Raw genomic sequence first — 25,864 nt, forward strand, 5'->3', positions numbered from 1 at the left:
CTCTCTCTCTCTCTCTCTCTCTCTCTCTCTCTCTCTCTCTCTCTCTGTGAGAAACTAAACAATGAGACCTAAGGCCCAGTTTCCGCCTTAGATTCTTATTGGGGGAGGGGGGCTCAGGTTTTGTCTTCAGCGTTAAGTTTCCAAAGCAGATGGGACATTTCTTTCAGGACTCCCTTGGCAAGAGTGTGCAATAAACAATGAAATGAAGCTCAGGTGGCAGCTGGTGGGTGGAAGGAAGTAGCTCACAGTAGAGGAGTAGGGAGGATCCTGCAGTTGACTTTCTCTAGGGAGTTTCACCAACTTGGCTAATGTTTAGCCTTGTTTCTCCAGCATTTCTGTGTGCATTGTCCTTTAGCTTAGACCAGAAAGAAAACGAAACATGAAGTATTAGCATGTCATGTTTGATCCTAATAACCAAGAAGTAATTAAGCATTTCGTATCAAGGACCTTATGTATCCTATTATTTCTCTCTCTTAAACCTCAGTGTTGGATTTATTTTTTTATTCACATAGAAAGAACATTGATCTCTCACAAAGCTGTAGACACTGAGATATGTATTGAATGGCTAAAAATATGCTGATGCATGCTGGGATTGTGACCAAATGCAATAGTCCTAGGTCGTCTTTATTGTTCAGATGCAACAACAGATCCCCTGATGCAAGTGCATGTGAGATATTCATACTGGAAATGCTCAGAGATCGTGCTCTGCGTGCCAGTATGAAAGCCAGAGGTTTTATGAATGAGTTTTTGTTTTCTGATCTAGTCTGAAGTCTACTTTCAATGCAACAAAAGCACACACAGTCAGTTTGGTTTGCAATGGGTCTCTGTGCCACTAGGAAGTCTCGTTATGTGGAGCCTCATTGGGTTAATCAAAGTCTTGACTGATTTCAGAGCCTGCTTTAATTATAAAACCTAGCTCCTCCTTTTTCATCAGATGTTAACTTTCACTCTGTGACTGGGTTGTTGGGTATAAATTGGACAATGTATGGGCAAAAATTCAAGTCACTGAAGAGATTTTTTTGTTGTAGTTTTGAATGGAATCAGGCACAAGAACAGATTGGCTTCTGTTGTTGTTACAGGCTGGCTATGTGAACTGCTAGTCTGTTACGTAACTGAAGACTTCCTCTTGCTTGTAAATGTCAAGATCAAACTGAGGTCAGTTTTAAATAGCTGACTGGGTGCTAATTAATGTGATTTTCCCATACAAGGGAAAGCAAAAGTTCTTGTCCCCTAGGAGCCGTGGCTTTGATAAGAGCAGATAGCCTTTGGGTGGACTTTACCTACTCTTTACAATGCTTTTTCTGCAATGGTAAACTCATTTTTCTTAGTGTTTGCAAGTAAAATAAGTTAATTCTTCCTCTGCTATGATAAAATACCTGAGGGTAAGTGCTTTATATAAGGAAGGAAGTTTATTTAGTCAATAGTTTTAGACGATCTGAAGTATGGTCTAACCCTAGCGAGAGTCTCATGGTGGATCATATCACAATAGCGAAAACTCGCAGGACAGTGGCGAGTGGTATATACACAAGAAGGTTTCAGAGCAAATGCCCGGGTTGCTTATAACAACATTCTGCCAGGCATTCCCCATTTCTGCAGGACCCAAGCCACTTGTGTGAGGCACCATTATTGCTGTTCTTTCAGAAGATGTAGATCTCATGTCCCAACTCCTTGCCACCAGACCCCACCCCTTAACAATCTCCTGCCACAGCAGCCACTCTGGAGTCTGAGCTCCCAGCACACAGATCTGCCAGGGTGTCAGGGTTAAGCTGTACCTCAGCCATAACACTGAAGTCCTTGCTTTCATTCACTCATTTCTTTTTTTTTTTTTTTTGTTTTTTGTTTTTTTGTGACAGGGTTTCTCTGTGTAGCCCTGGCTGTCTTGGAACTCACTTTGTAGACCAGGCTGGTCTCGAACTCAGAAATCTACCTGCCTCTGCCTGCTGGGATTAAAGGTGTGCGCCAGCACCACCTGGCCATTCACCCATTTCTTCTTTCAGAAAAATATTTATTGAAACTGTGAGCTAGCATTCTTCTGAGTATCCCCCTATAATAACTCATGAGTGTTCCAAACAGTCCTATGCAATTGTATGCCATTTTGTTCATGGAAGTCCCTCAGTGGCTTCACAGGCCTCTCGTCTGCCCTTCTCGGTTCTCCCTTTGTGATCTGGTTCAGGGTACACACTCCCGAGAAAGCCAAGTTTTCATTGTCCCAGATTTTCTTCCTGCCCCTAGACATGACACCTGTTAAGGAGTTCCCTCAAGGTTGCCAGAGTCACCTCAAGTGCTACCTCTCCAACACATCCGCTTTCAACTGCAATCCTGGTCCTTGCTCCCCATCCCCTAGGCCAGTGGTCATTGCTACTTGAACACCTCATGGCTAAATGAGAAAGCTGTGCTCGTTTAGCCATTTCTGCTTCCACACCTTACACGTACTATGGACGGCCTTTTCCTCTAGAGTGAGCCAACACCTTCTCATCTCAAATAGGACACCAACAAAAGACTCAAACAATTCAATTCAAGAGTTCCTTGGTAGGAGCTGAGGGGGTGTCCAGTCCTATGGAGAGAGAAACAACGTTAACAGGACAGGACACCCCACTCCGAGTTCCTGGAGACTGGACCACCAACCAAAGAATATACATGGAGGGACCCATGCTCCCTGACAACTATTCTTAGCACTTTTTTCTTTTCCTATGGCTTTTGTTTTTCACATGTATGAGTGTTTTGCATGCATATATGTAAGTGTACCACATGTGGGCTAAGTAACCAAACAACTCAACAAAGGACATCAGATCTCCTAGAACTACTCCTAGAACTAGAGCTGTAGATGGTTGTTTATTGTTTACTGTTATTGTTTATTGTTTTATATATATATATAAGTATATATATACATATAAACAAAAATATTATTGTCATATTGTTTAGGCAGCCATATCATGTAGCTTCCCTGTCAATTATGGAGAACCATCTCATAGCAGACATCATTGTCCTTTGGCTCTTACAATTTTTCTGGCCTTAGATGTAGGATTGTGTTGAAGATGTATCCACTGGGGCTGGGCAGTCCTTGATCTGGTATCTCCGCATTTTTGACCATGAAGTAGGTTCCCTTCTAAAATAATTGACCTTACTAGCCCCAGGTAGTTGCCTTAATTTACAAAACAAAACAAAAAGGTTCTCAGGGGTTGGGGGGAATGTTTAAAAGCTGCTGGTTTTGTGACTCTGTAGCATATGATTTAGGAACATGTTTTGTTTGGGATCATGACCCAAGATTTAAATCACTTTATATAAAATATATAAAAGGAAATTCCAGTAGGTATCATTGATACACCAAATAATGCTAAGCAGGACCCTTAAGCAGGGACTGAATCTCCTTCCTTGCTGATAGACCTGAGCTAATGATTACTAAATCACGGGACAAGAAATATCCCCTCAATTAGTAAGAGAGAATCAATGAAATAAAAATGATCCTATTCACTGTGCCCAGACCATGCATCCTAAAAGGCCCACCCACACCAGGAGACTGCTTTTTCAAGCCACTCTCATTCCCACTAGATATCGTGCATCTAAGTTTCTCAGAGGCTGTTTGGTCCACGCCCATTAGAAAATTCTCTTCTCCCACTGCTTGTCCTTCAGCTTCTTAAGCATATTTTCACAACCCTGGCCCACTCAGACATGCCCTTAGTTGATACTGCATTGTTGATACTGAAGGGAGCATTTCAACTCAGGGATGAACTGTGCCCTTTGCAGAGTTGTGTACGGCAAGCCGAGGTCAGAGCCCTGTGGATGTAGCTTAAGGTGGCTGTCAGAGTCTTGGTTTCAGGGGTGGTGTAGGAGAGTGTTCAAGGAAATTACCTCCATTGAGTGTGCCTTAGTTTGGCGCACTCCTGAAGAGTGGGGCAGCTTGTTGAGAATAACTGACTTCAGGTTATAGTGTACAGGTGCCAATGAGTATACACAGAACCTAAAATGAAAAACAAATAAACAAACCAACCACCAAACAAACAAAAAACAACAGAAAATTCTTGCCTGTTCATGCTGAGGGAGAAATATCGATCAGGTTTGGACTTTCATTTCAGGTTCTAGGATGTTTCGTATTGTCTGTTTCCTATGTCATCCACCTTGGGATATCTTCCTGTTGCTTCAGGTTTTTGTGTCTGTGTTTATGTCTACTATCCAATAACGAAGAAACAAACCCCACGGACTCTGTCCTTTCACAGCTCTGTCTCCTCTTAAGCATGTACCACACCTAGCTTCTCTTGGTAACAAAAGGGGATGGGTCATCCTAAGACTGAGCATGCAGAGTCTTCCCCACCCCATTTCCCATCATTATTAGTAAGTCCTCATCATGACTGTTCTCTTTTCTTTGGGCTTTTCACAGACTCTGAAGTAGCAAGGAGTTGAACTGTAAATCCATCCTAGTGGAAACAGTCACTCCCTGCTTTAAAACTCATCTGAGACAGTTGCCCTCTTCATTCAAAGAGGGCTTCTCTGCAGTACTTACCCTCAGGGGGCTTTCCTCAAGTTATTTACCTTTCCTTTGAATTCCTCAAATTGACAAATAGGGACTTTAGGGCAGGGACTACCCCTTGTCTTGGGGGCGGGGGGCAATCAAAGATGTCAAAATGCACCTTTCCCAATGTAAAGAGCAGGAAGGCAATTCCTGACGCTCATCATCAGAGAGGGCCTGCTTTATGCTCCATGAAGTTGCTTTGCGAATGTATCCAACTTAGAGACTTTCTGTGTCCTAGCAACGGGTTCTTGGTCCCTACAGTGAATCGGCAATCAGTTCACTTATGGCATCTAGTCTTGTGGACAAGAAAATTTTGAGTCATGACCAGAATTTCTTCTCTAATGCTTTGAAGTTTTATAAGGCTGTCAGACAGATGAATAGCCTGGTGGATTTCCTGAGGGAGCTACATACATACATGCATGCATACATCAGGAACATACATATGTTTGTATGGTATGGAGGTTTCTTGGCAGCAATATGCCAAATATTCCCACTTTCTTTGATATCCCTGGACAAGACAAATGCAGGTTACTTATTCCAATCTTAATTGCTAGTATTAACTCTCAGATGACATATTACATAGCACACAGTAACTTTATCTATTTTCTACTTCTCTATATCTGTCTGTCCATCTGTTACCTAATCTATCATCTATCTATCTATCATCTATCTATCTATCTATCTACTTTATCTATCTATCTACTTCATCCATCCTCTATCATCTATCTATGTTGCAGGACACTTGCAAAGGGATTAAAGGGCTCTACAGCAGAATTCAGTAAGTTTCCTAGAAGCCCGAGCAGCAGAAGTGCACAGATATGTACAGGAACAGGATGACAAGCTCAGTCTGGAGGTTTACTGTGCTACCTAAGACCTGGGTAACAGAGTCAGGGCGGAGCTTCAGAAGCACAGTGTGGAGGAAACTGTAAAGATAAAGGGCAGGCCCAGGTTCAGATGACTAATCAAGCAGATAAGTGAACGGCAGGTCCAGACAGACTCCTGTGTAGTTAGATCGATGGATGGTGATTTGAATAATCCATGTCAGTGGCAGAGTCTAAATGGAGCTCATGGTTTTCATGGGGTGGTCAGAGATAGGTCAGTTGGGTGTCACCAACATGGTTCCTCTTCTTTATGAGGTCAAAGTGGGGATGTCATTCTCTTTCCTCAGTCTACTGTGCCTGATAATTTAGCTGGCCTGACTTTCCTAATAAGATTTTAATATGTTCACATGCTCCTATAGCCCTTATTTTCTTCTATAAACGGGCTGGACTCTTACTTTTAAGACTATGTTATATATCATTAGGCACCTGGTGGGTGATTCTAGACAAATAGTGTTATTTGTATGTCCACCAAAGTAAAGAGCCTCTATTTTCAAAATGAAGTTAAATGCTGTCTCTAAAATGGAGTCTCTGAGTGCAAGGCATAGCCTACAAAGATCACTGTTTTACATTGTGGAGTTACAAGGTGGGCCACACCTATGTTTCACCAGAGGTCTTTAAGAAGTATTTGTTGGTTGGTTGGTTGTTTTCCTAAGGGTTAGACTCTGTGAGTTGGAATAAATAAGCTGCTATTTCTAGTAATTCAAGTTTGTGTATTGGGCAGGTTCTGCTCAGCAAGAATAGCTATGTGTTTGTTTGTTTCCATTATACTATGTCTAATATGTTGACTTCAGTGCCTCACAAATTGATGCTACTGCCTTTCAATTTTTACAACCAAACACTGACTTTCATAGCCAAGTTGATTAATCACCCCACCTCATCTCATGGTTCTTCATTTCTCTCTAGTATTATCTACGTGTGTGTGTGTGTGTACACACGGATGCACACACACACACACACATACACACCCATGCACATTAAGTAAAAATTTGGAATCTCTATGGCTGGGCCTCTATGTTTCAATTATTATTTGGCCTTTTTGGTGATGATTTCTCAACATCTTCACTCATAGCCTAAGTTGTCCTGTGTTGTGCAAGGGTTTCCCCTCTCAAATAATTTGGGTGTGCTATGAGTTGAATTGTGTCCCCCTGAAATTCATTTGGTGGCATTCTAACTCTGTGTAGCTGAAAATCTGGCTCTACTTGGAAATGGGCTCATTGTTGATGTAATTGACTGAGATGTGGCTGCCCGGTAGTAGAGTGAGCAAGCTGTCCATCTAAAATGATGGGATCCCAATTAAAAGTGAAAATGGAAGCTGTAGATATTCATGTGTGAGAAAGCCATGTAAGGATGAAGGCAGAAACCAAGGGGATTATTCTATCAGCCAAAGAGCATCAGAAATTTCCAATAAGCCACCAGCAGGGAGGGAAGAGAAACAGAATCAGTTCTCCCTCATAGCCAAAAGAAGGAATCGATCCTGCTGACACTTGGATACAACCATTAGCTTTGACAATTGTGCTGTTTAAGCCACCCAGTGTGTGGTCCTCTTTGCAGCAGCCCTGGTACCCTAACATAGGAGTAACTCTGCTCTCAATTGTGTGCTGAAGTACTATTTTAATTGTACACAAACACAGAAGTGCTTGGAAAAAAATCTGTTCAAGGCAAATCATTAATGAATCCAGACATCTGTTTTCAATGGTCTGAGACACAGGATAGAATGGGAAATTTGTTTTTTTTTTTTTTTTTTTTTTAAGATTTATTTATTGATTATATGTAAGTACACTGTAGCTGTCTTCAGACACTCCAGAAGAGGGAGTCAGATNTCGTTACNGATGGTTGTGAGCCACCATGTGGTTGCTGGGATTTGAACTCCGGACCTTTGGAAGAGCAGTCGGGTGCTCTTACCCACTGAGCCATCTCACCAGCCCTTTTTTTTTTTTTAAGTGTATGTTTAAATTAGATCAAATTAGTTTTGTGAGTCCAAGTGGATCTTCAGGCATCAGGTTCCCTCCTGTCCACAGGTGGGATATAAATTATTATGATATCTCTAGTTCATGTCTTATTTATTGTTCCAGAGTTGGATAATCTGTAGTAATTGTCTACACAGCAGGTAAAGCACTTAGCACATGGATAGCCTTTGGTTTCAAAGTTTTTTTCTCTATAAACTGAGCTCTGCAAAACTTGGTTAGATTTTGTTTTTGAGCCATTTTTCGAAAATCTAGTTTAGACAATTACTTGCTGAAAAATCTATGTGCAGGTTGTGGGGAGAAAATCTAGGAACGCAGACAAGAAGCAAGAAGCGATAAATGAACCTGTAATTCCACATTACTTAATAGGGTGATTTTAACAATTGCATTTGGTGGCTGGATGAATGTCCAGTCTTAGCTTGCTCCATGGCTTCAACTCCATTTACTGAGAGGGGAGGAAAGTACTGGTTGCAAGTAGATCCATTTTGAGTTCAGTAATTCTAACATGCCTAGCATATAATCTAGTAACATATTAAGCAAATATGTGTGTATATGTATGAGTGAAAATCGAATGGCTAATTATAAAAATTATTGAGAGTCATTAACATATAATTAGTGTTTAAACCACGATTGTCAACAGGATTACATAGAGGTCTCTACATTTCTGTGCAAAAGCATAGAGCAGTGCCTAAGACCAAGCCCTTTGATTTCTACAGTCAGCAGATTGGAAGACCAGCAAGAATCCAACCAAAGCTACAGGAGAAATCCAGAAAATGTCCTGGAGGCAGAAAGAGGAGAATGTTTGAAGAGGCATGGAGTCCTCAGATGTCCAATATTTTATACTGTGAGGTTGAATACAAAGGCCAGAAAGGGTGAACTGCATTTACTGATGAGAGAATGGTAGAAACTTGACACAGTAAGAACCAGTAGAGCACAGGAGGACAGAAGCCAGACTAAAAGAGAAGTAATTGAGGCTGTTGCCTAGAACCGGGGACTTTTTCCCATAGTGATATGTATGTGTATGAGGAAGGAAAGGGGGAGGGATGAAAAAGAAGGATGGGCAGGAAAGGAGACAGAAAGGTCTGATAGGAGAGGGAGGAATCGCTGAAAACCTACATAGGATTCAGACTCCAGGAGTATGTCTACTTCCTGGTGAGATGGACCAGCGAATTATGTTAAAGCCAATTTGCTTTAAGCCTCTAAAGTACAACTGGAGTGGTCTTGAGAAATCAGTGATATGTCCCTGACAAAACCCCCTCGGTCTTTCCTTAGATATAGGCATAAGGAAGAGGAAGATGGTTCCCAATGGTCAGAGCAGAGTCAAACAGTTACTCTATGTCTACTCATTGCATGGCCGGGATAATGCAGCTTTCTCCATATGAAGGGTTCAATGTGGCCATTGCCACGGCTAGTGACAGCGACAGGTTCTTTATCTATCCTTGCCCATGGAGCCCTATTTTCTTCTATATATTGGGCACATTAAGCCTGACACATTTTAAATTTGGTTTTGAAATGTCATTTTATGAGAATTCTTTTGTGACTGTGATTCCATAGAGGAGTAAAAGCAGCTTGGAAGATTTGAGTGTGAAAGTGGATAACATAAATCAATATGATTTTGTTGTGCCTTCTTTGGGGAAGGGGTGGGTGCATTTTGTAATAAATACAGAATATATACATCATACTATGTAAGAACATTTTGGAACATTTTGGGTAAGAGCATATGTATGTATACATATGTTTTTGCACATATGTGTGTGTGTGTGTGTGTGTGTGTGTGAGAGAGAGAGAGAGAGAGAGAGAGAGAGAGAGAGAGAGAATAAGAATAGCTGCTATAGGTTAATATGCTCTAATATTTTGTCCCAGTTAATGGAACTGTTTAGAAAGCATTAGGAGGTGTAACTTTATAGGAAGAGCTATGTCATTTTGAGGTTTCAAAAGCCCATACCATTCCCAATGTGCCTCTCTGTTTTCTTTCTGCTTATGGATCAGGCTGTAATCTCCCATTTATTGCTTCAGCACCATACCTTCCTGATTCCTCAGTCCCTGACATGAAGTTCATGGACTCACCCTCTAGAACTGTAAACCCCAGAAAACTCTTTCTACTATAAGTTGCCTTGGCCATGGTGTCTCATCACAGCAGTAGAAAAGCTGCAAGACAGTGGGTATATGCACATAGAATAACATTGTAATTGTGCTGAGTATCCACATGATGGGCCATAATTGCCTAATTCCTGGAACTGCCACCTTTGGACTCCAATCTCATAATAACCCATGATTGTGAATCATGGTGCTCATGGCTAGATGGACCAACCTTAAAGAATATGACTTAAGTCCAGATAATGATGGTAGCCCATCTTCTTGACTGTAAAGATTGATCCGGGTGAAATTATATGACCTAAGATGCCATGGAGAGTCCTAAAAAGTCCTAAAATTTAAAAAAATTTTGCATGGAAAATGAATTGTCTCACTTTTGAGTCTGTAGGTAGGTAGGTAGCATCTCTGCTCTGTGAAGATGGCTAGTTTCCATTGGGAAATAATGGGGCCAGCACAGGCATAGTGCTGAGATATAGAAATAGGAAGAGATAGGGTATGTTGACTCCTTTTGAATTTGTAGAGTCTATCTGTGAATGAAACACTAGATATCTCTGACTCTTCAGTGGTATAGATCAATTTTGTGTCTCCTGAAAGAGAGAATATGAATGGACACTTGTGTGAAAATGTCTGACTGAACAAGAAGCAAGGAAATGGATGACAACTGAGGGAAGAGAGAAGGGAGAAGTTCAATGACATTGTTCATTTATTTTTTTCATATGCTAAGCAGAATCATCTAGAAAAGGCAATATGGAAGACATAGAGTGAATCTGGTGAGGTCAGAGAAAAGACAGCATTAGCTGTCTTTGTGGCAAGAAGAGATGACAAAATTTAAAAGGATGGCCTTTGGAAATACGAAGGACATCTCTGTTAATCCATTATAGATGCTTTTCACAAAGCAGAAACTCAGTTAACAATACAACAAGCTTGGCTACCATCTCACGTAACAGTAAGGTCAGAGGAGGGATGCTTCAGGGTTAATTCAGTCAGTCGGGAGTACTCACCCAGAGTGTGAGTACCGTTCACTGCTGCCTTACCCACTTCTACACACCAAATGTGTACTACCTTGTAAGATACCTGCCACAAGGCCAAGCACCACATGCAGGCAAGACAACATCCTGGAACAGAGTCTTTTCAAAACACTGGTAAAAGTCTTCTCTTCGAGCTTCAGGTGTCTCTACTGTATTATATGGCTATTTCTAAAATAGTAGTTTATGCCTGCACGTCAGACAAACATGACAGCTTATTTCAGCCATGATTCAAGTGCTGGGGCTGGGCAAAGCCAAGTTCCTTTTCACATGTGGCTTCTGCACTCAAGCTGGGTTTTAATTCAAGGGATAAACAGGGGAAAAGCTATCAGGAAAAAAAAGGGTTATTTTGCTTCTCTGTATTTGGTAGGATTTTGTTTTTGGCATAGAATACAATCTGCTATAGAAAAGGCTCCGGGGCATACTGAGCAAGATGTCTGCTCCATTCATGCCCCATGAAGGACTGCCTTTATGTCTGCTGGTGCAATGTAACATGGAGGTTTCTTTGTTGGTATTTAGTTTGGATGACCGATTTAAAAATGAAGGCAACATATGCTAATCACCAGCATTGTACAAGGACCAATCTGACATTTTATGTCCATTAATGTTTTGTTTTGTTTTGTTTTGTATTGTGTTTATGAAAGTGGGCATGCCAATATTTGGTGCATATGCATTTACAATTGTTACACTTTCTCAGCAAACTGTCCACTTCCTTAGCATAGAGTGATGTTCTTAATCTCTTACAACTCATTTTTGGTTAGAAGGCTATTTTATCAGATGTCAGAATAGCTATGCAACCTGCTTTTCTACTACTATTCACTTGAAGATTGCTTTCTGTCTTTTAACTCTCACCCAGTGAATGTCCTTATCAGAGATAGAACTTTTCCTGGAGACCACAGATAGTTGGATCTAGTTGGTTTGTTTTGGTTTGTTTTTAAATCCAGTCAACCAGTCAGCTTCTCTTTCCTGGCAACTTCAGGCCATTTACATTTATTATTGAGAGATTTTCATTGATTACTGTGATTTTGTTAGGCGTTTCCTGGTTGGTTGGATTATTGTTTGTTCCTTATTTTTTCCCGACGAATAGGGGTGTGTTGGACCTGATGGGGTTCTACCTTTCCTTTCCTCATTTGTAAGGGTGAGCAAGGAACATGTATTGAGAGGTAGAGTGACAGCTCTCTGCTGTCCTTTGTCTGCCTAAGCCCTTCATGAAATTTATTCTTTCCTGCACTCTTGTAATAGAGACCCGAGACTTCTTCTCCTCTGCATAGTATTCCTTTAAGTATCTTCTGGTTTCTGCTTTGCTGCCTTGGTCCTGACCTGTCTTACGTTGTGCTGATCATGGCATATCCTTGTTTTTCCATTAACTTTAAAAGGTAGCTTTGTTTGATAAAGCAACCATGGTTGACTTGAAATTCAGTACTTGAAATATATATATATATACATATATATACATATACATATATATACATATATATGTGTGTGTGTGTGTGTGTGTATATATATATATATATATATATATATATATATATATATATATTACATTTGTATGTGTAAATCCATATAGTATTTCTATGCTTGCATGATTTTTTAAGAGTCTTTGAAGAGATCTGATGTTATTCTTAGAAAGGGTTAATTGTGCTAGTTATCTTTTGCCTTCTTTACAAAAATAGGGTTTTGGGAGGAAGTATAGAAACTCAACAAAAGAGCTGCTTTTTTCGGATTGGCCTGTAGGTGAGCCTGTGAGATATTTTCTTGCTGAACTATTGATATGGGAGGGCATAGCTCACAGTGGGCAGTGTCTCCCCTGGGTAGGTGGTCTTGGGTTCTGTAAGAAAATAGGCTGAGCAAGCCACGAGGAGCATGCCAATAAGCTGCTCTCCACCACAGTCTCTGAATCAGCTCCTGCCTCCAGGTTCCTGCCTTGATTTTCCTTCATGACAGACTGTTATTGAGACATGAAAGCCAAATAAATCTTTTCCTCTCTAAAGTTGCTTTTGGTCAGGGTATGTGTTACCTTAGCAACAGAAACCCTAAGACATGTATTGCCAAGTCCAAGATCTTGAACATTCAATAGAATGTTATCACCAAATAATTCTATAGCTTTGCTTATTTAGTCATTAATTCATTTGAGTTGATTTCTATATAAATTGTGGTAGAGGTCCAATACCAGGTTTTTGCAATATATTACTTAGTTGTCCTAATATTTTTTTGAAGAAAATCTTCATAATAATCTTTTTGGCATACTAGACAAAAATCTGTTAGGTCTTTGGACTTAATTACACTCTACCAGTTCATATGTCTGTCCTTGTCCCAGCCTGACACTATTTTGACTATTACAGATCTGCGTAAGCTATGAAATTGGGAGGGGTTCGTCCTAAATCATCTTCTTCTATAAGATGATTTTGAATAATTGAGTTCCTTGGTGCTCCGTAAGAGTTAAACAATCGATTTGTTCATTCTGAAATAAAATCTGTAACTTTAATAGTGGTTACATTTAATTTATAAGGGGTGTTGGCAACTTAGCATTATTAAATCTTTTAATCTTATGAACATTGGATCTCTCTCCATGTATTTAGGTCTTATTTAATTTCTTTCAGTAACATTTGTAGTTTCAACATACCGGTCTTTCACTTCCTTGGTTAAATTTATTACTAAGATGTGTTTTTCAGTATGTTATTACAGACAGATTTTTTTTTGTTTTAATTGCTTATTGCTTGTCATTTCAGTTGTATGTTTTACCTTCTAACTAACCTTGCCAAACTATAATTTCTTCCCTAAATACTGTTACGGTTGCCTCCCATACTTTGGTTCTCCTGTTTTGGTTCACTTATAATCTTCAAATCTTGATGAAATGATATTTTGTTAATTAACATATAATGACTTTGTTTTTAATAAAAATACTTCAGAAGAACACTATTGCAAACATTTTAATTACATTTATCTTTTCATGTGAGAGTGTGTAAGTGTGTGTTATCACAGTGTAGGTGAGGTCAGAGGAAGCTTAAGGACATCAATTCTCTCCTTCTCGCATGTGGGGTCTGGGGTCAGAGCTCGTGCTGTAAGGATTGGCGACAGGGTGCTTTTATCCACTGAGCTATCTCACAGGCCCATAATAGGAAGTCGTTCTCTTGGCTGTTGCAGGCACATGGTGCCTTCTCTTTCACTTTTAGCCTGTTTGAATATCAAGTCTGTTCACTGTAGGTAGCATATTGTTTGATCGTATCTTTTAGTCTTTTTTTTTTTTAAACTGGGAAATTGGATCCACTGATAAAGTATTATAAATAATGAAGTATGCATTTCGCTTTGTTGTTTATGCATTTTATGACTTTTGTGTTTTGTTTCTGTGTGATAACTTCTAACGAACAATTTGATTTTCTTTTATGGTTTATTTTTATCTTCCATAGGTCAATTTCCTCCCAAATAGGTATTAGGGCACTTGATAGCATCTCATAGGCCTCTTGGATTTTCTTTCTTTCTTTGTGCTTCTCCCAATAGATGATCCCAGTGCCCTATTACAATTCTCATGGGATGTACATCCCCTGATCCAGAATTCACATGTAAAATGCCGCACCTCTAATTTGACAATTTTTGAAGGTGCAGCCTTTGTGATGCCATTAAGTTTAGATGAGCTCATCAGGGTGGCATCCCCGGTGACATTACTACTCCTATAAGAGAAGGAAGAGATGCTCTCCCCCTCGATTTGTGAGTCTATAGCAGAGAGATGGCAGAAGGAAGAATCTCTTTACCACTGAATACACTGGGACCTTGACCTTAGATTTCACAACAGTGAAATATAAATTCTTAAGCCACTCAGACCATAGTAACAGTGAGCCAGGTAGATGGTTTAGTACATCAAAGTGCATGCCACCAAGGTTGATGACTCTGAGTCTATTCCCTAGAAATCACATGGTGAAGGGTGAGAATAGAATCCACCAGGTCACCCTCTAAACCCTGCATGCACATCCACACTCACGTCCAGACACTTAATAGATGAAAATTTAGGGAAGTTTTTGATTAGTTGATGTTTATCTTATATGGGTGCTTTGCCTTTATGTATGTCTGTGAGCTGCGCAGACACAGTGCCCACGGGGTCCACAAGATTGTGTGAGATCCCCTGGAGTTGTGGGCAGTTGTGAGTTACAATGTGAGTGCTTAGAACTGAGCATTGGGCCATCTGGAAGTGCAGCCAGTGCTCTAAAGTCCTGAGCCATCTCTCTGGCTTCCAAAAAAATGTTTTTTTTTAAAAAATAGGATGCTATTGTAGCAAGTCTAAAATGTAGAAACAGATTTGGAGCACCATGATGGGTCAAGGCCTGGAAATTGTTAAGGGAAATGCTTAACAAGTATTGGGAGGGCATAAATCAGGGCTATAGTATTTGCCTGGCATGTACTAGCCTTAGTTACATTCCCAGTAGTGGGGGAATGTAGTTACTACCATGAAATGACTACCAAAGGTAATCAGATGAGATCTGGGAAAGAAAATCAGAGAGCCAGAGAGAAAGCTCCATCTTTTCCGAGAAGACCAATCATCACGAAAGAATATTGGTAAAAATATGAATATTAACATGAATTCTAACAAGGTCCTGGGAGGGAAAGGTAAACATGGTGTTTAAAATGAAGGAAAGATGATCCTGGCTGAACTGTGTTCACAGCCTGTTGTGAGGAGTGGAAAACATGTCAGCAATGAAACTGGATATTTGGCTGCAAAGAGTTCTAAGTGTTGAAGAGGCAGATAAGCAAGAGATAAGCAAAGAAAAATAAGTTCTCAGTTTATTTACATTGCAGAGAATGCCAAGGGCGTTGCCATGCAACTGTCCTCTAAGGAGATAGTTCTGTGTGTGAACCACAGACCTACTCAGCACCCTCAACAGGAACAGCAAAAATTTCAGTTACAAGTGATGGAGACAGGATGGAAGGAAGAGGAGGGTCTCTGATTTCTTCGATTTCACAGAACAGACAGTTAAGCTATGCACATATAAATATGTTATCCTTAGTCACAATGAGCCAAACAAGCCATGATGCTGCGGTCACCTGAAACTATGGGGTAGAATTCTGGCTCCTTTGTGGCAGAGGCCTGGAGATGAGACTTCTATGCAGCCTAGTAGTCAGGGTGTGAGTCACACTGTGCACAGCTGCAAAAGATCAAGCACTGCCCCACAGAACCATAGCACTTCATCAAAGAGTGATTGTCATACCTTGCAGGCTTATGGATTCTTTTCTCCTTCCTTCGTTTTCCTTTGTGGAGTGGGAATGCTTATATTGTGCCTGTTTGACTGCTATAGTTTGAAGGCACTATGGCTTGTTGGGTTCACAAGCTAGAGAAAAATATTTCTTCCAGATGAACTGTCTTGAATCTTACTAATATGTGATATAGATGATACTTAGATGAAACTTAGACTTCAAAGTTGAAGGTCGTGCAAGCTAAAGAGTTTGGGGAGCTGTTGAGCTCAGATGTATTTGCATTAAGCACAATGTGAATTTGGGGAGGGATGGATGTTGAGTGTAAAAGACTCAACTTGTCCTGGCTGCATGTGTTGAGATCCTATTCCTTTGGGCAATAGATCTAGAAATAATTATGAAGCTGGAATAACCTGAGGTGACGTGGTTTTCTTCTAGGAAATAGAAGAGCCTAGAGTGACCAGTTTGGGATATATGGATACATTATACATTTATAATATTCATTCTTTAAGCATGCAGACTATGGTAGATATTGTTGTATGCACCTGAATTGGTAAAAAATAATGCTCTTCTGGCTTTCTGGCTCTTCCATCTGCTAGCCTCACCTCATCTTCCTCGTGGATTTTCACTAAAGTAAGTCTTGAATTTCTGCTTGGCCTCCTTTTATATACTTTTAGCCTTTTTATACTTTTTACTGACACATCGCTCTCCAGATTCCCTTTACTGCTGCTTTGTCCTTGGATATCTTTGTCTGTTTTGCCTTTAACTCTGAGCACATTTACATCAACTAACCATCAGGGGGGTTTTGTTCAGAAAATCTAGCATTTATTCTTTAGGACCCCCTACAACAATTTCTGTCAATTTCTTTTAATAAATGAGTTTTCTCAAAGAAAAATGTGTATTATATTTAGAAGGTTAGTAGTTTTATTGAGAACGAGGCATGCTAACTTCTGTGATGTAAAGATTCTAGGTGTCAGGTCTTATCTTTCCACCCCTAAGAATTGGTCATAGCACTCACTGAAGACAGTTGTTCACTTAGTATTTTTCTTTGCACCAAATTTGCAAAGACTATATGCCTTATTATATGGTCACTGAAGTTCCTTTTTATGATTTCTATAGTAAGTGGTATAACAGAGATTTCTTTGGAAATCAACATTTTTCTTCACCAAGGACTTTTCTAGAACCAGAACTGCTGGTAAATTAGATGGAACTTTCATTTTTCCTTCCAGCACATCTCTTTCTCTTTTGTTTCCTTTTTATCAGGCTTGTTTCAAGGCCATTTGCGAAGTGAGAAGGGACTACCAATTGCCTTGCCAGTAATTAGGTTCATAGATACATCTTAGATGCCAAAAGTGAATTGCCAGGTTTTGCCACAAACCATCCACATGAGAAGAAAACAATAAAACTCCTCTATTGTGCTTTCATCAGACAGTGATTCATAACAATAACCAAGACACACATTTCAAAAAGCTAATGCAGGAAGTTTCAAAGCCAAGATTGGTGCAGGCCAATATGATTTTATTTGCATGTGTGTGTTGAGACAGGATTTTATGTGACCCATATTTGCCTCAAACTCACAGTGTAGACAAGAAAGGCCTCACCTCATGCTCACCCTGCCTCCACTTTCTCAGAACTGTGATTTCAGGGGTCCACCACCTAGCACCTCTGGCACAGTGGTCAGTGTGCGTCGAATTCTCTGTTCATTTTCCTTGGAGATTTACAGTTCACTCTGAACTTCTGGGGAATGAATCTTGTCAAAGCATAGCAAAGCACAAAGCAGCAGAGTAAAATGCAGCCTCCTGCATTGAAATCAGAGTATCAATAAATTGTGGGGCCAGCACTCAAACAAGAATCTCCTGACTTGGAGTGAAGACTTCTCTAAGTTATGCTGAGCCAGAGTACAACTGTTATATACAAAGAAGAAGGATATCTACCTTAAAAGGAAGGTGATGGCAAGCTAGGGAGATTTCTTACTTGTAGAAGAGAAAGGAAATTCCTCATGTAGATGAGCCAACCTTCTGAGAAAGACTTCACAGAGCTCATCTTGGTAGGCGGCCTCAGATCTAAGGTTGAGCATAATCAAGAGTCCAGTGACTGGAGGCAGATCAATGTAGTCTGAATCTAATCCATTTGATTAGCTATGAGGTTTTGTTTTGTTTTGTTGCCAACATAGTGTTTTAATAATTAATAAATGTCTTAAAGTTTTCTCCTGAAGTAAGATCAGAATGCTTACTGCCAGTCAACACTAGGATACCCAGAGCCAGCGATCCTGCTGGCTGCCCCTAGGGCTGGATTGATGTGTCCAGAGGCGCACATATCAGGAAACGATCCTCCAGGAAGGCCTTTCCTCCTCCAGGGCCCGAAGATGGTCTTCCACCTCATCTGCCCAGTAAATGTCACACAGGACATGCTGCTGACGGGCACAGCTGGGCTGTTTGAGGCTCTCCAGCAGTTGCAGGACCTGAGCCCCCCACAGAGTTGTTACTGAGGTCCAGATTAACCAGGCTGTGGTTGGCCAGCAGGACAGTGGCAAGGCTACTGCAATGACTATCTGTCACATCCCAGTCTCCCAGCCAAAGCAGACGTGGCACTGGGTCTGGCTGGCTCAGGGCCGTGCAAAGCTCCTGGACTCCCAAGTCTCCCAGTGGATTGCTGCTCATTTGCAGCTCTAGCAGAGAACAGTCTTTGGTCAACACGGAGCAGAAGTGGGGACAAGAGGCAGCTGTTAGGCTACAGGTCTTTACCCACAGTGACTCTAGATGATAGCCAGGCTCTAATAGGCTCTCACACAGCAGCCGTGCCCCCTCATCCTTCAGCTCATTGGCAGCTAGGGTGAGTTCCTTCAGGCTCTGCTTGGCCCTGAGGACACAGCAATGGTCCTTGCAGCCCTCTGCAGTGACATCACACTCCTAGAGCCACAGAGTTCTGAGCTAACAGCTGGAAAGCAGCAGTCCCGGGCACAGTGCTGCAATGCCTGCATTACCCAGCTTGTTGCTGCCCAAGTCCAGTTCCTGCAGTGAGGCGTTGGAGGCCACAACATCACACAGATCCTTGCAGCTGGCTGATGTGATACCACAGTTCTCCAGCTTGAGTGACTCCAGTTGACAGGCAGAGACCTTCATCTATGACCTATCTTCAACAAGTCAGTTCACCACTGAGTATCTAGTACTTCAGTCTTTAAAGAGGTAATACCAATACACACACACACACACACACACACACACACACACACACACTGGGGTTCTAGGTGATGGAGTAATACAACCTTTATGGATAGCATCCAATATAATATAGGTACAAAATATCACCATGTGCCTACAAGATATATATAAATGCTTTTCCCCCCAGCTTCTGATTTGTGATCGAGCATACAGAATTCACGGATCACATAGTTTACCAGCAGAATACTTAACAGCGGCAAATGATAGAGAACCCAACTCCTTGGATACTCCTTTAGTGGTATCCTCCTCTTTATGGTTCACTGTTGACTGTAGGCATGTTGGACCTCAAGGTCAAGTGATAAAGCATTCCAATATTTCCATTACCCTTGGAAATCTGATTTTCCTGTTACTCTTCCTTCCAAAGTGTGGGTCGTCCAGTGCCGGGCTTGACTAACGTTTGTAGGATGGCTACAACACCATCATATCTAGTAGATAAGAGAACTTTCCAAAAGAAAGTTTGATCTGGTTGAAACTCAACCTACTGCCTGTAAACTGGGGAAAACAACAGTGTAAACTTCTTGAGGAATGGAAACAGGATGCTGGAATAATTTAAGAGTAAAAGGTTTTGCAGAATGTCTGCTACATAGTAATTCTATAATAAATGTGAACAATTATTGACATAGTTCTTCATTATTTATTTATATATACAGTTCCACATTGTGTGATATTTATTTTTAAATTGTCTGCCTTTCCAGTTAAAATGTGAATATTTTTTGAATGTAAGAATAATAGTTTCACTTTTAATCTTCTATTTTTTATGTAGAACAAATAACAAATTTATTTTTGTAACAAATAAGAAAATAAATAATTATTCTGTGAAGGAATAGAGACCCTCTAAACAACTGAAAATAGATTTACTAAGAAAAACAATCAAATAATGGCAAGATACTTTACACAGCAGATAGGATATTGAAATAAAATGTACCTAACTGGGGAAAAATAATCCCATGAAGAAGCTTTCTCTAATAATGGCAAAAGTTAACAAACCAAATTCAATTGAGAAGCAGACACACACACACACACACAGAAAGAGAGAGAGAGAGAGAGAGAGAGAGAGAGAGAGAGAGAGAGAGAGAGATCTCACACCTCTCTTCCCATGTTTTGGAGATCATTGTTGAAGAGAGGTCAGATAGAATACAAGGGCCACTGGCAATGATGACTACATGCAAGCAGTGTTTTCCAGATATAGTAAGGCCATTGCACATACAAACTCACACTAGTTGTCATAGCATGAACAAACAAACAAACAAACAAACAAAAACAGTCCAAGATCAAGCCAGATGGGATCCCTGAATAGTGGGGATGAGGCACAAGGTCTTACCCCTAGATGAGGACCTAGCTTTTGGGAGAGTGAGGTTTAGTTTTCCTTAAGGGTGTGGTCCATTGCATGTCCAGCTATCTCCTTTGGAAGGCCACATCCCTAAGAGTAAAAAGCAACATTAGTTGGACTTGATGGGTTCTTTCATCAAAATATAATGAATGAGCATATACAGTCGGGTAGGTATAGAATCATGGGTGGATGTAGGATGCTATGGGAGGGGGTAAATATCGACATCCAGTGTTTGAAACACTCAAGGAATAGTAAGATATCGTTAACACTGAAATGGATGCTGGTAGTGATTAGAGGAGGCAGAAGAACAATGAGAGTTATAATACTCAGTACTTAATATGTTGCAGGTTCCCTGCTGAGTGGTGCTTTTTTTGTGAACACACATACTTTTCATGCATTAGGTAATATTCCTTTCTTCCCCACTATCATTGCAAAGGGAAATGAGAGGAAACTCACCTCAAGCACTTAGCAAAACTGAGATTTCTCTCTAAAGGCTCTGACACAGCGTCCATTAGTCTACTTTAGAAAGACAGAAGTGGGCTCAGAGAAGCCAGAGCATATCCCAAGGCACCATGGGTCCAAGAGTCAACTGCTTTACTGGCCATAAAACACACTGAGCATCCCGTAAAGCTCAGAATGCAAAGGTATCACCAACAGCTCTTGGAATGCGCATTTCTTCTGGCCCTGGGTATGCACCTTAGGGATTCTAGCACATAACACAGTGGCTGTGTTGAGTTCCAACTGAACAAATTCGTGCGAAATGAATGCTTGTGTAGATGGACTGGGGAAGCCTGCGTGTAGTGTAAGGTATGCTAGATCACCCATTTCCTTTCAGATAGCTCTCTTCATATGATAAACTACTTCAAAGCACTGGTTTTTGAAGAAAAAAATGTATACTTTGCAGTAACATCTAGGACAAGGTACTCAGAGATAATCTATGCTTCAAAAGATACTGAGAGTTTTTAGTGACTCTCAAAGGTTCTACTGAGCTTCAGAGACAGCGCAGAAAGCTGTCTGAGAGTCAGGAAGGACCAGTCAGGGAGCCAGGTCTCTGAGGGACTAGGGCCATCAAACCACACCCTCAAAAGAGACCTTCGCAGTTGAACAAGCACAAAAGGGCATTTTGGTTGTGGTTTGCATAGATCTGGCTTTGATAAGACTTAAACTTGAAACATTTAACTTCCAACCTTCCCCTCCGCCTCTAACTTGGTTGCTCTTAAGATGTTTGAGTGAGTGAGATCCCATACACTCTGTGGAGAGCTGTAGACCTCCAGGAGTTAAGTTTCGAGAACCAGTCGTGATCATAAGATGGGTTTCAGAGGCAGCTGTGCCAGCAGTGGGACCGCAGATCTTAGAGGAAGTGAGTGCTGAGAGCCTGTCAAAGGGAGATGTCTCCTGCATCATGACTGTGTTAGAAGTAATAAAGTCAATGGCATTTCCCTTTTTCTCCCATTGCTTGTCCTTTGTAGAGAACGTTGCAGAAGCCCTTTATGGAAAGATTTAACAGATGTTAGTAGAAGACAGTTCACTCCTAAGTCGACCCTTTAAGAGGAGCCTTTAAAAGTACCACTGAATCCCATGTCCTGACAACAGCGTGTCTTTAGCTTACAGCTTCTGAAGCAACGAAATCACAACTCCTTGAGAAGGTTTCCATGCTGGAGGGAAGGCTAGAGGATGTGAACCGAAAGAATGTTGGTGGAGAGTTGTATGAAAACATGGTTCTTGAGAAAGACAAGGTACGTGGGAGAAAGGTCATCTCTTTTTAAGTGTTACTTAACCATATATGACAAGTCGATAAGCCATTGATGGTTTGGAAGTTCTCATTCAAATGGCTGGGGCTGACACTCAGTGGTAACAAGCACTTGAAGCTGTTCCTACTAAAAGTGTTGACTTGTCCCTGTGGCTCACGGGTAACTAAAATCACAAGGGAAAACGTACAGCTTTGCCTGCATTTCTGTCTGTCCCTTTGGCTGAAGGTGTAGAGATAAAGTCATTGTTTAAACCTACAGTCACCTAGGATTCTAGAAGACCAAGATCTGGGGGAAAAAAAAGCATTCCCTCCAGATGAGGGCAGCTGGCCACAAGAGTGAGGTCGCATTCTAAAATTAACAGCTTAATGGAGGAGAGAACCACAGTGCAGGACAAGACCCAGCTGAAGAAGTGGTGGGCCAGGGTTGGGTGGATCACATCGTGACCTAGAGTGCTTCACTGAGCAGACATCTTGCCTTCTAGTTTCACATTGGTACTCCAAAAATCAGACAGGGCAGAGGGTGTCACTGGAGCTTATATTTGTTCCTCTTCCCAAGGTGGCCATGCTAGATTCATCTTTCTATTCTGTTTACTAGTATTTCCCTTAATTGATGTATTGGGATAGGGGCCTGGGCCTAGTTCATTGGGAGTTCCAGATTCCAAACTTTTAACTTAAAATCTGCTAACCATAGAGATTTGCTTAGACTGTACAAGGACCTGAGTTTAATCTTTAACACTGAAAAAAATTAAGTTCAAATTTGAGTTAATGGGGGTGAGTATAGGAAAATGCTATATTCACTAAAGCTAACTTTATTTCCTGGTGAACATTGGCAGATTAGAATTTTAAGTTAAATTTTAAGCGTTTTTTGATAATGTATCTTTTTTGGGGCAATATTAACTGCATACTCTATTTTGTACATGATGTCAACTGTACACATATGTTTTAGTTTTTGAGGTTAGACCTTATGAAGGATTTATTTTTGTAAAATAAAACAATGGATCTTAAAGTTATATGTGTTGTCTTAGTTATGGTTATATTGTTATGACAAAACACCGTGACCAAAGTCAAGTTGAGGAGGAAAGGTTCTATTTTGCTTACTCTTCCACGTTGCTGTTCATTACTGAAGGAAGTCAGGACAGGAACTTAGACAGGGCAGAAACTTGAAGGCAGGAGCTGACACCACAGCCATAGAGGAGTATGGCTTACAGGCTTGGTCCCCATATCTGGATCAGCCTGCTTTCTTATAAAACCCAGGACCAGTCGCCCAGGGATGGCACCAAGTGTAATTGGCTGGGCCCTTCCCCCACCAATCAGTAATTAATAAAATGTCCCATAGACAGTTCTTATTGAGGTATTTTCTCAATTGAGTCCTAGCTGTGTCAAGTTCAAACAAACAATCCAATACACATATGCTTTTGATTTGTAAAGTGATACATCCCTGAAAACTTATGTATGTATCATTGTATAAATTTGCCTCTTGTTCAATCCACAGAGTTTGTATATGCCTACAGATATGTTTCTTGTAAAAGTACTTATGTGCCCATATACATGTGTACACACACACACACTCTCTTTCTCTCACACACACACACACCTCAGTACCTCAAGCTATCATTTTCCCCTACCACTTCCCAGCAGTTAGTATATTTTGTACTTTGCTCTCAGGTTCTCTCATAGAATAGAAGAGGAAGGGGAATGGGGAAATGTCCTCTCTAGTACAGTTTTCCGCAACACTTAGCTGAGATGATAATGCTGCCAGTTAGTAGACTGAGAACAGGCACACATTTACATGCAGGATGCTCTGACTATGAAGACTTACACACGTGTTCTCCTAACCTTTCTCTTTCCAGTGCATTGAGAAGTTGCAAGCTGAAGTCAAAGCCTCCCAGGAGAAACTTAACGCCCATGTAAGTGTTTCTCTTTTTCCTCTCAATCTCCTGACTCATACCACCGTAATCCTGAAAACAAACAGAAATTTTTTTTTCAGAAGTCATAAGTAAGGTTTAGCCACTGCAAAAATACTTGAAAACATAAAAAAAAAACCCACAACAAAAACATAAAGTTAAAAATCAGTATTTTTACTACTCCGCATACAAAGTTCATATTCTAGCAGAATCTGAAAATGAAAATAATATGTGGTCTTATACACAGTCAGATAGTATAACTAGCCTAAATTGATGGCCTATCTGAAGAGTAATAAATGTAGGAAAGGATGCCAGGTAAGTCAGCGAAGAGACTCAAATGGTGATCTGTGGCTATTGATACCTAGAGAATAGGTCTGAAGCAGAGATCCTTTATGCAAAAAGTCTCTGGAAAGTTTCAACCAGCAAGCTTCCCAGAGATTCTGTTTCCTGGGCACTTAGGCCACAGGTGACTGTAGAAGACACTGATAGCAACGCGTCCAATCCTGGGAGTCAACGTTGAGTAGTATATTTTATGTGTATTTGTTGGCCCTAGATTGTGATATTTGAAAAAGTAACCATGAATCAGAGTAGGTGAATTCCATTTTCTCCTGTAACATCTTTAACAAAGACCTCACACATTCCTGGGGCAAATTCATCGCACTTTAGCCTATGTTTGTGCAGAGGGCTAGTGAGCACCAACAGACAGATATTCTTGTGCACCACTGTCCATTTATCAGTTACCCTGCTACTCTGGAGAATATGAATGACCCCAACACCTTATGTGTGACCCCAAAAGCTTGCTTGTCATCCTAGTCATTGCCCTCTCCAACTGGACAGCATGGCTTAGTCCTGATAAAGGGTACTGTCCAGCCACGTCAAATGGCCACTCTCAATAGCACCAAGTTCCTCAGACCAGTTTAGAATGCAAGCAGAAAAGACTAAAATAATAAATTCTGAAGACCACCCATTGACTCTGTGAAGTGAGCTGACCTGGAGAAATCTTTTCAATAGTCCCATCTTTTTGTGTTAAAGGGAAAAAAAATTATCTTTCAGACCGGAGTTTATAATCCCAAGACCCAGTCTTTTTCTAAACTTCCATACTCATTTGACCTATAATACTGAAAATGACTTGTGCCTGCATCTGTGGCATTGTGACCTGTTCTGCAGAAGTATGCCACACTAGAGCAGCATTCCATTGCAGATGTTTTGCCGCCGGTCTGCCCCAAGGGTGCCAGATAATGACTGCAGTTGGAGGAAGGCTCTGGCTCTTAACCTGTTACCTACATCGTCTGTGTGTATAAGGAAAGGCAGATGTGCTTCTCAAGCTTCTGACGCTGTCTTCCAGCATCTCTGAATGACAGGCTGACAAGGGTGCCAGATAATGACTGCAGTTGGAGGAAGGCTCTGGCTCTTAACCTGTTACCTATATCGTCTGTGTGTATAAGGAAAGGCAGATGTGCTTCTCAAGCTTCTGACGCTGTCTTCCAGCATCTCTGAATGACAGGCTGATTGTAAAAGCCTGTCACTGATGCCTTGAGGAAATCTCTGTGGTATCTACTTCTGTCTCCTAATTCTAGAGAGTTTCTGCCTCCATCATGTTGCTATTGTTCCAGGCTTGTCTGAACTGGGATTGCTTTTTTTGTGTAGTGTCTAGAAGTTTCTAAAGTAATTGTCAGACATCTAGGTTTCAATATACAAGTCTACATTCATTAAGGAATTTCCTGAATTCATCAAGAAATGTTAAATGAAAACTATTAACAATTGTTGTTTTATTTATTTGAGTTGGTTATTTGTCATCCTATATCAGTTTCAAATTCTAATATAAACCTAACAAGCTGGGCATTATTTCTCAGATTAAAAGACTGAAACTTAAAAAGGTTACATTACTTTTTATCACACTTGGAAATTCATGATTTTGCCATCCCAACTGAGTGTCTTTCCAAATCTCTATCCCTCTGTCTCTGTCTCTCTCTGTGTTTCTGTCTCCTTGTCTCTATCTCTGTCTCT

The 25,864-nt window shown here is 40.7% G+C and overlaps 1 protein-coding gene and 1 pseudogene across 2 annotated transcripts in view; one reads left to right on the top strand and one right to left on the bottom strand.

Moving 5' to 3' along the window:
• The window catches only part of Ccdc192 (coiled-coil domain containing 192), a 197,937-nt gene that overhangs the window by 34,842 nt on the left and 137,231 nt on the right, over nucleotides 1-25,864 (top strand). Inside the window, 2 exon segments of the mRNA XM_021150372.1 lie at nucleotides 21,808-21,939; nucleotides 23,804-23,860. Of these exon segments, the coding sequence (XP_021006031.1) occupies nucleotides 21,808-21,939; nucleotides 23,804-23,860 (189 nt within the window).
• Nucleotides 17,897-18,774, bottom strand: LOC110284603 (annotated as a pseudogene). The gene has a single exon (XR_002376961.1). The product of XR_002376961.1 is annotated as a ribonuclease inhibitor pseudogene (transcript).

The sequence above is a fragment of the Mus caroli genome, chromosome 18 (genome assembly GCF_900094665.2).
Source record: "Mus caroli chromosome 18, CAROLI_EIJ_v1.1, whole genome shotgun sequence".
Classification (NCBI taxonomy): Eukaryota; Metazoa; Chordata; class Mammalia; order Rodentia; family Muridae; genus Mus; species Mus caroli.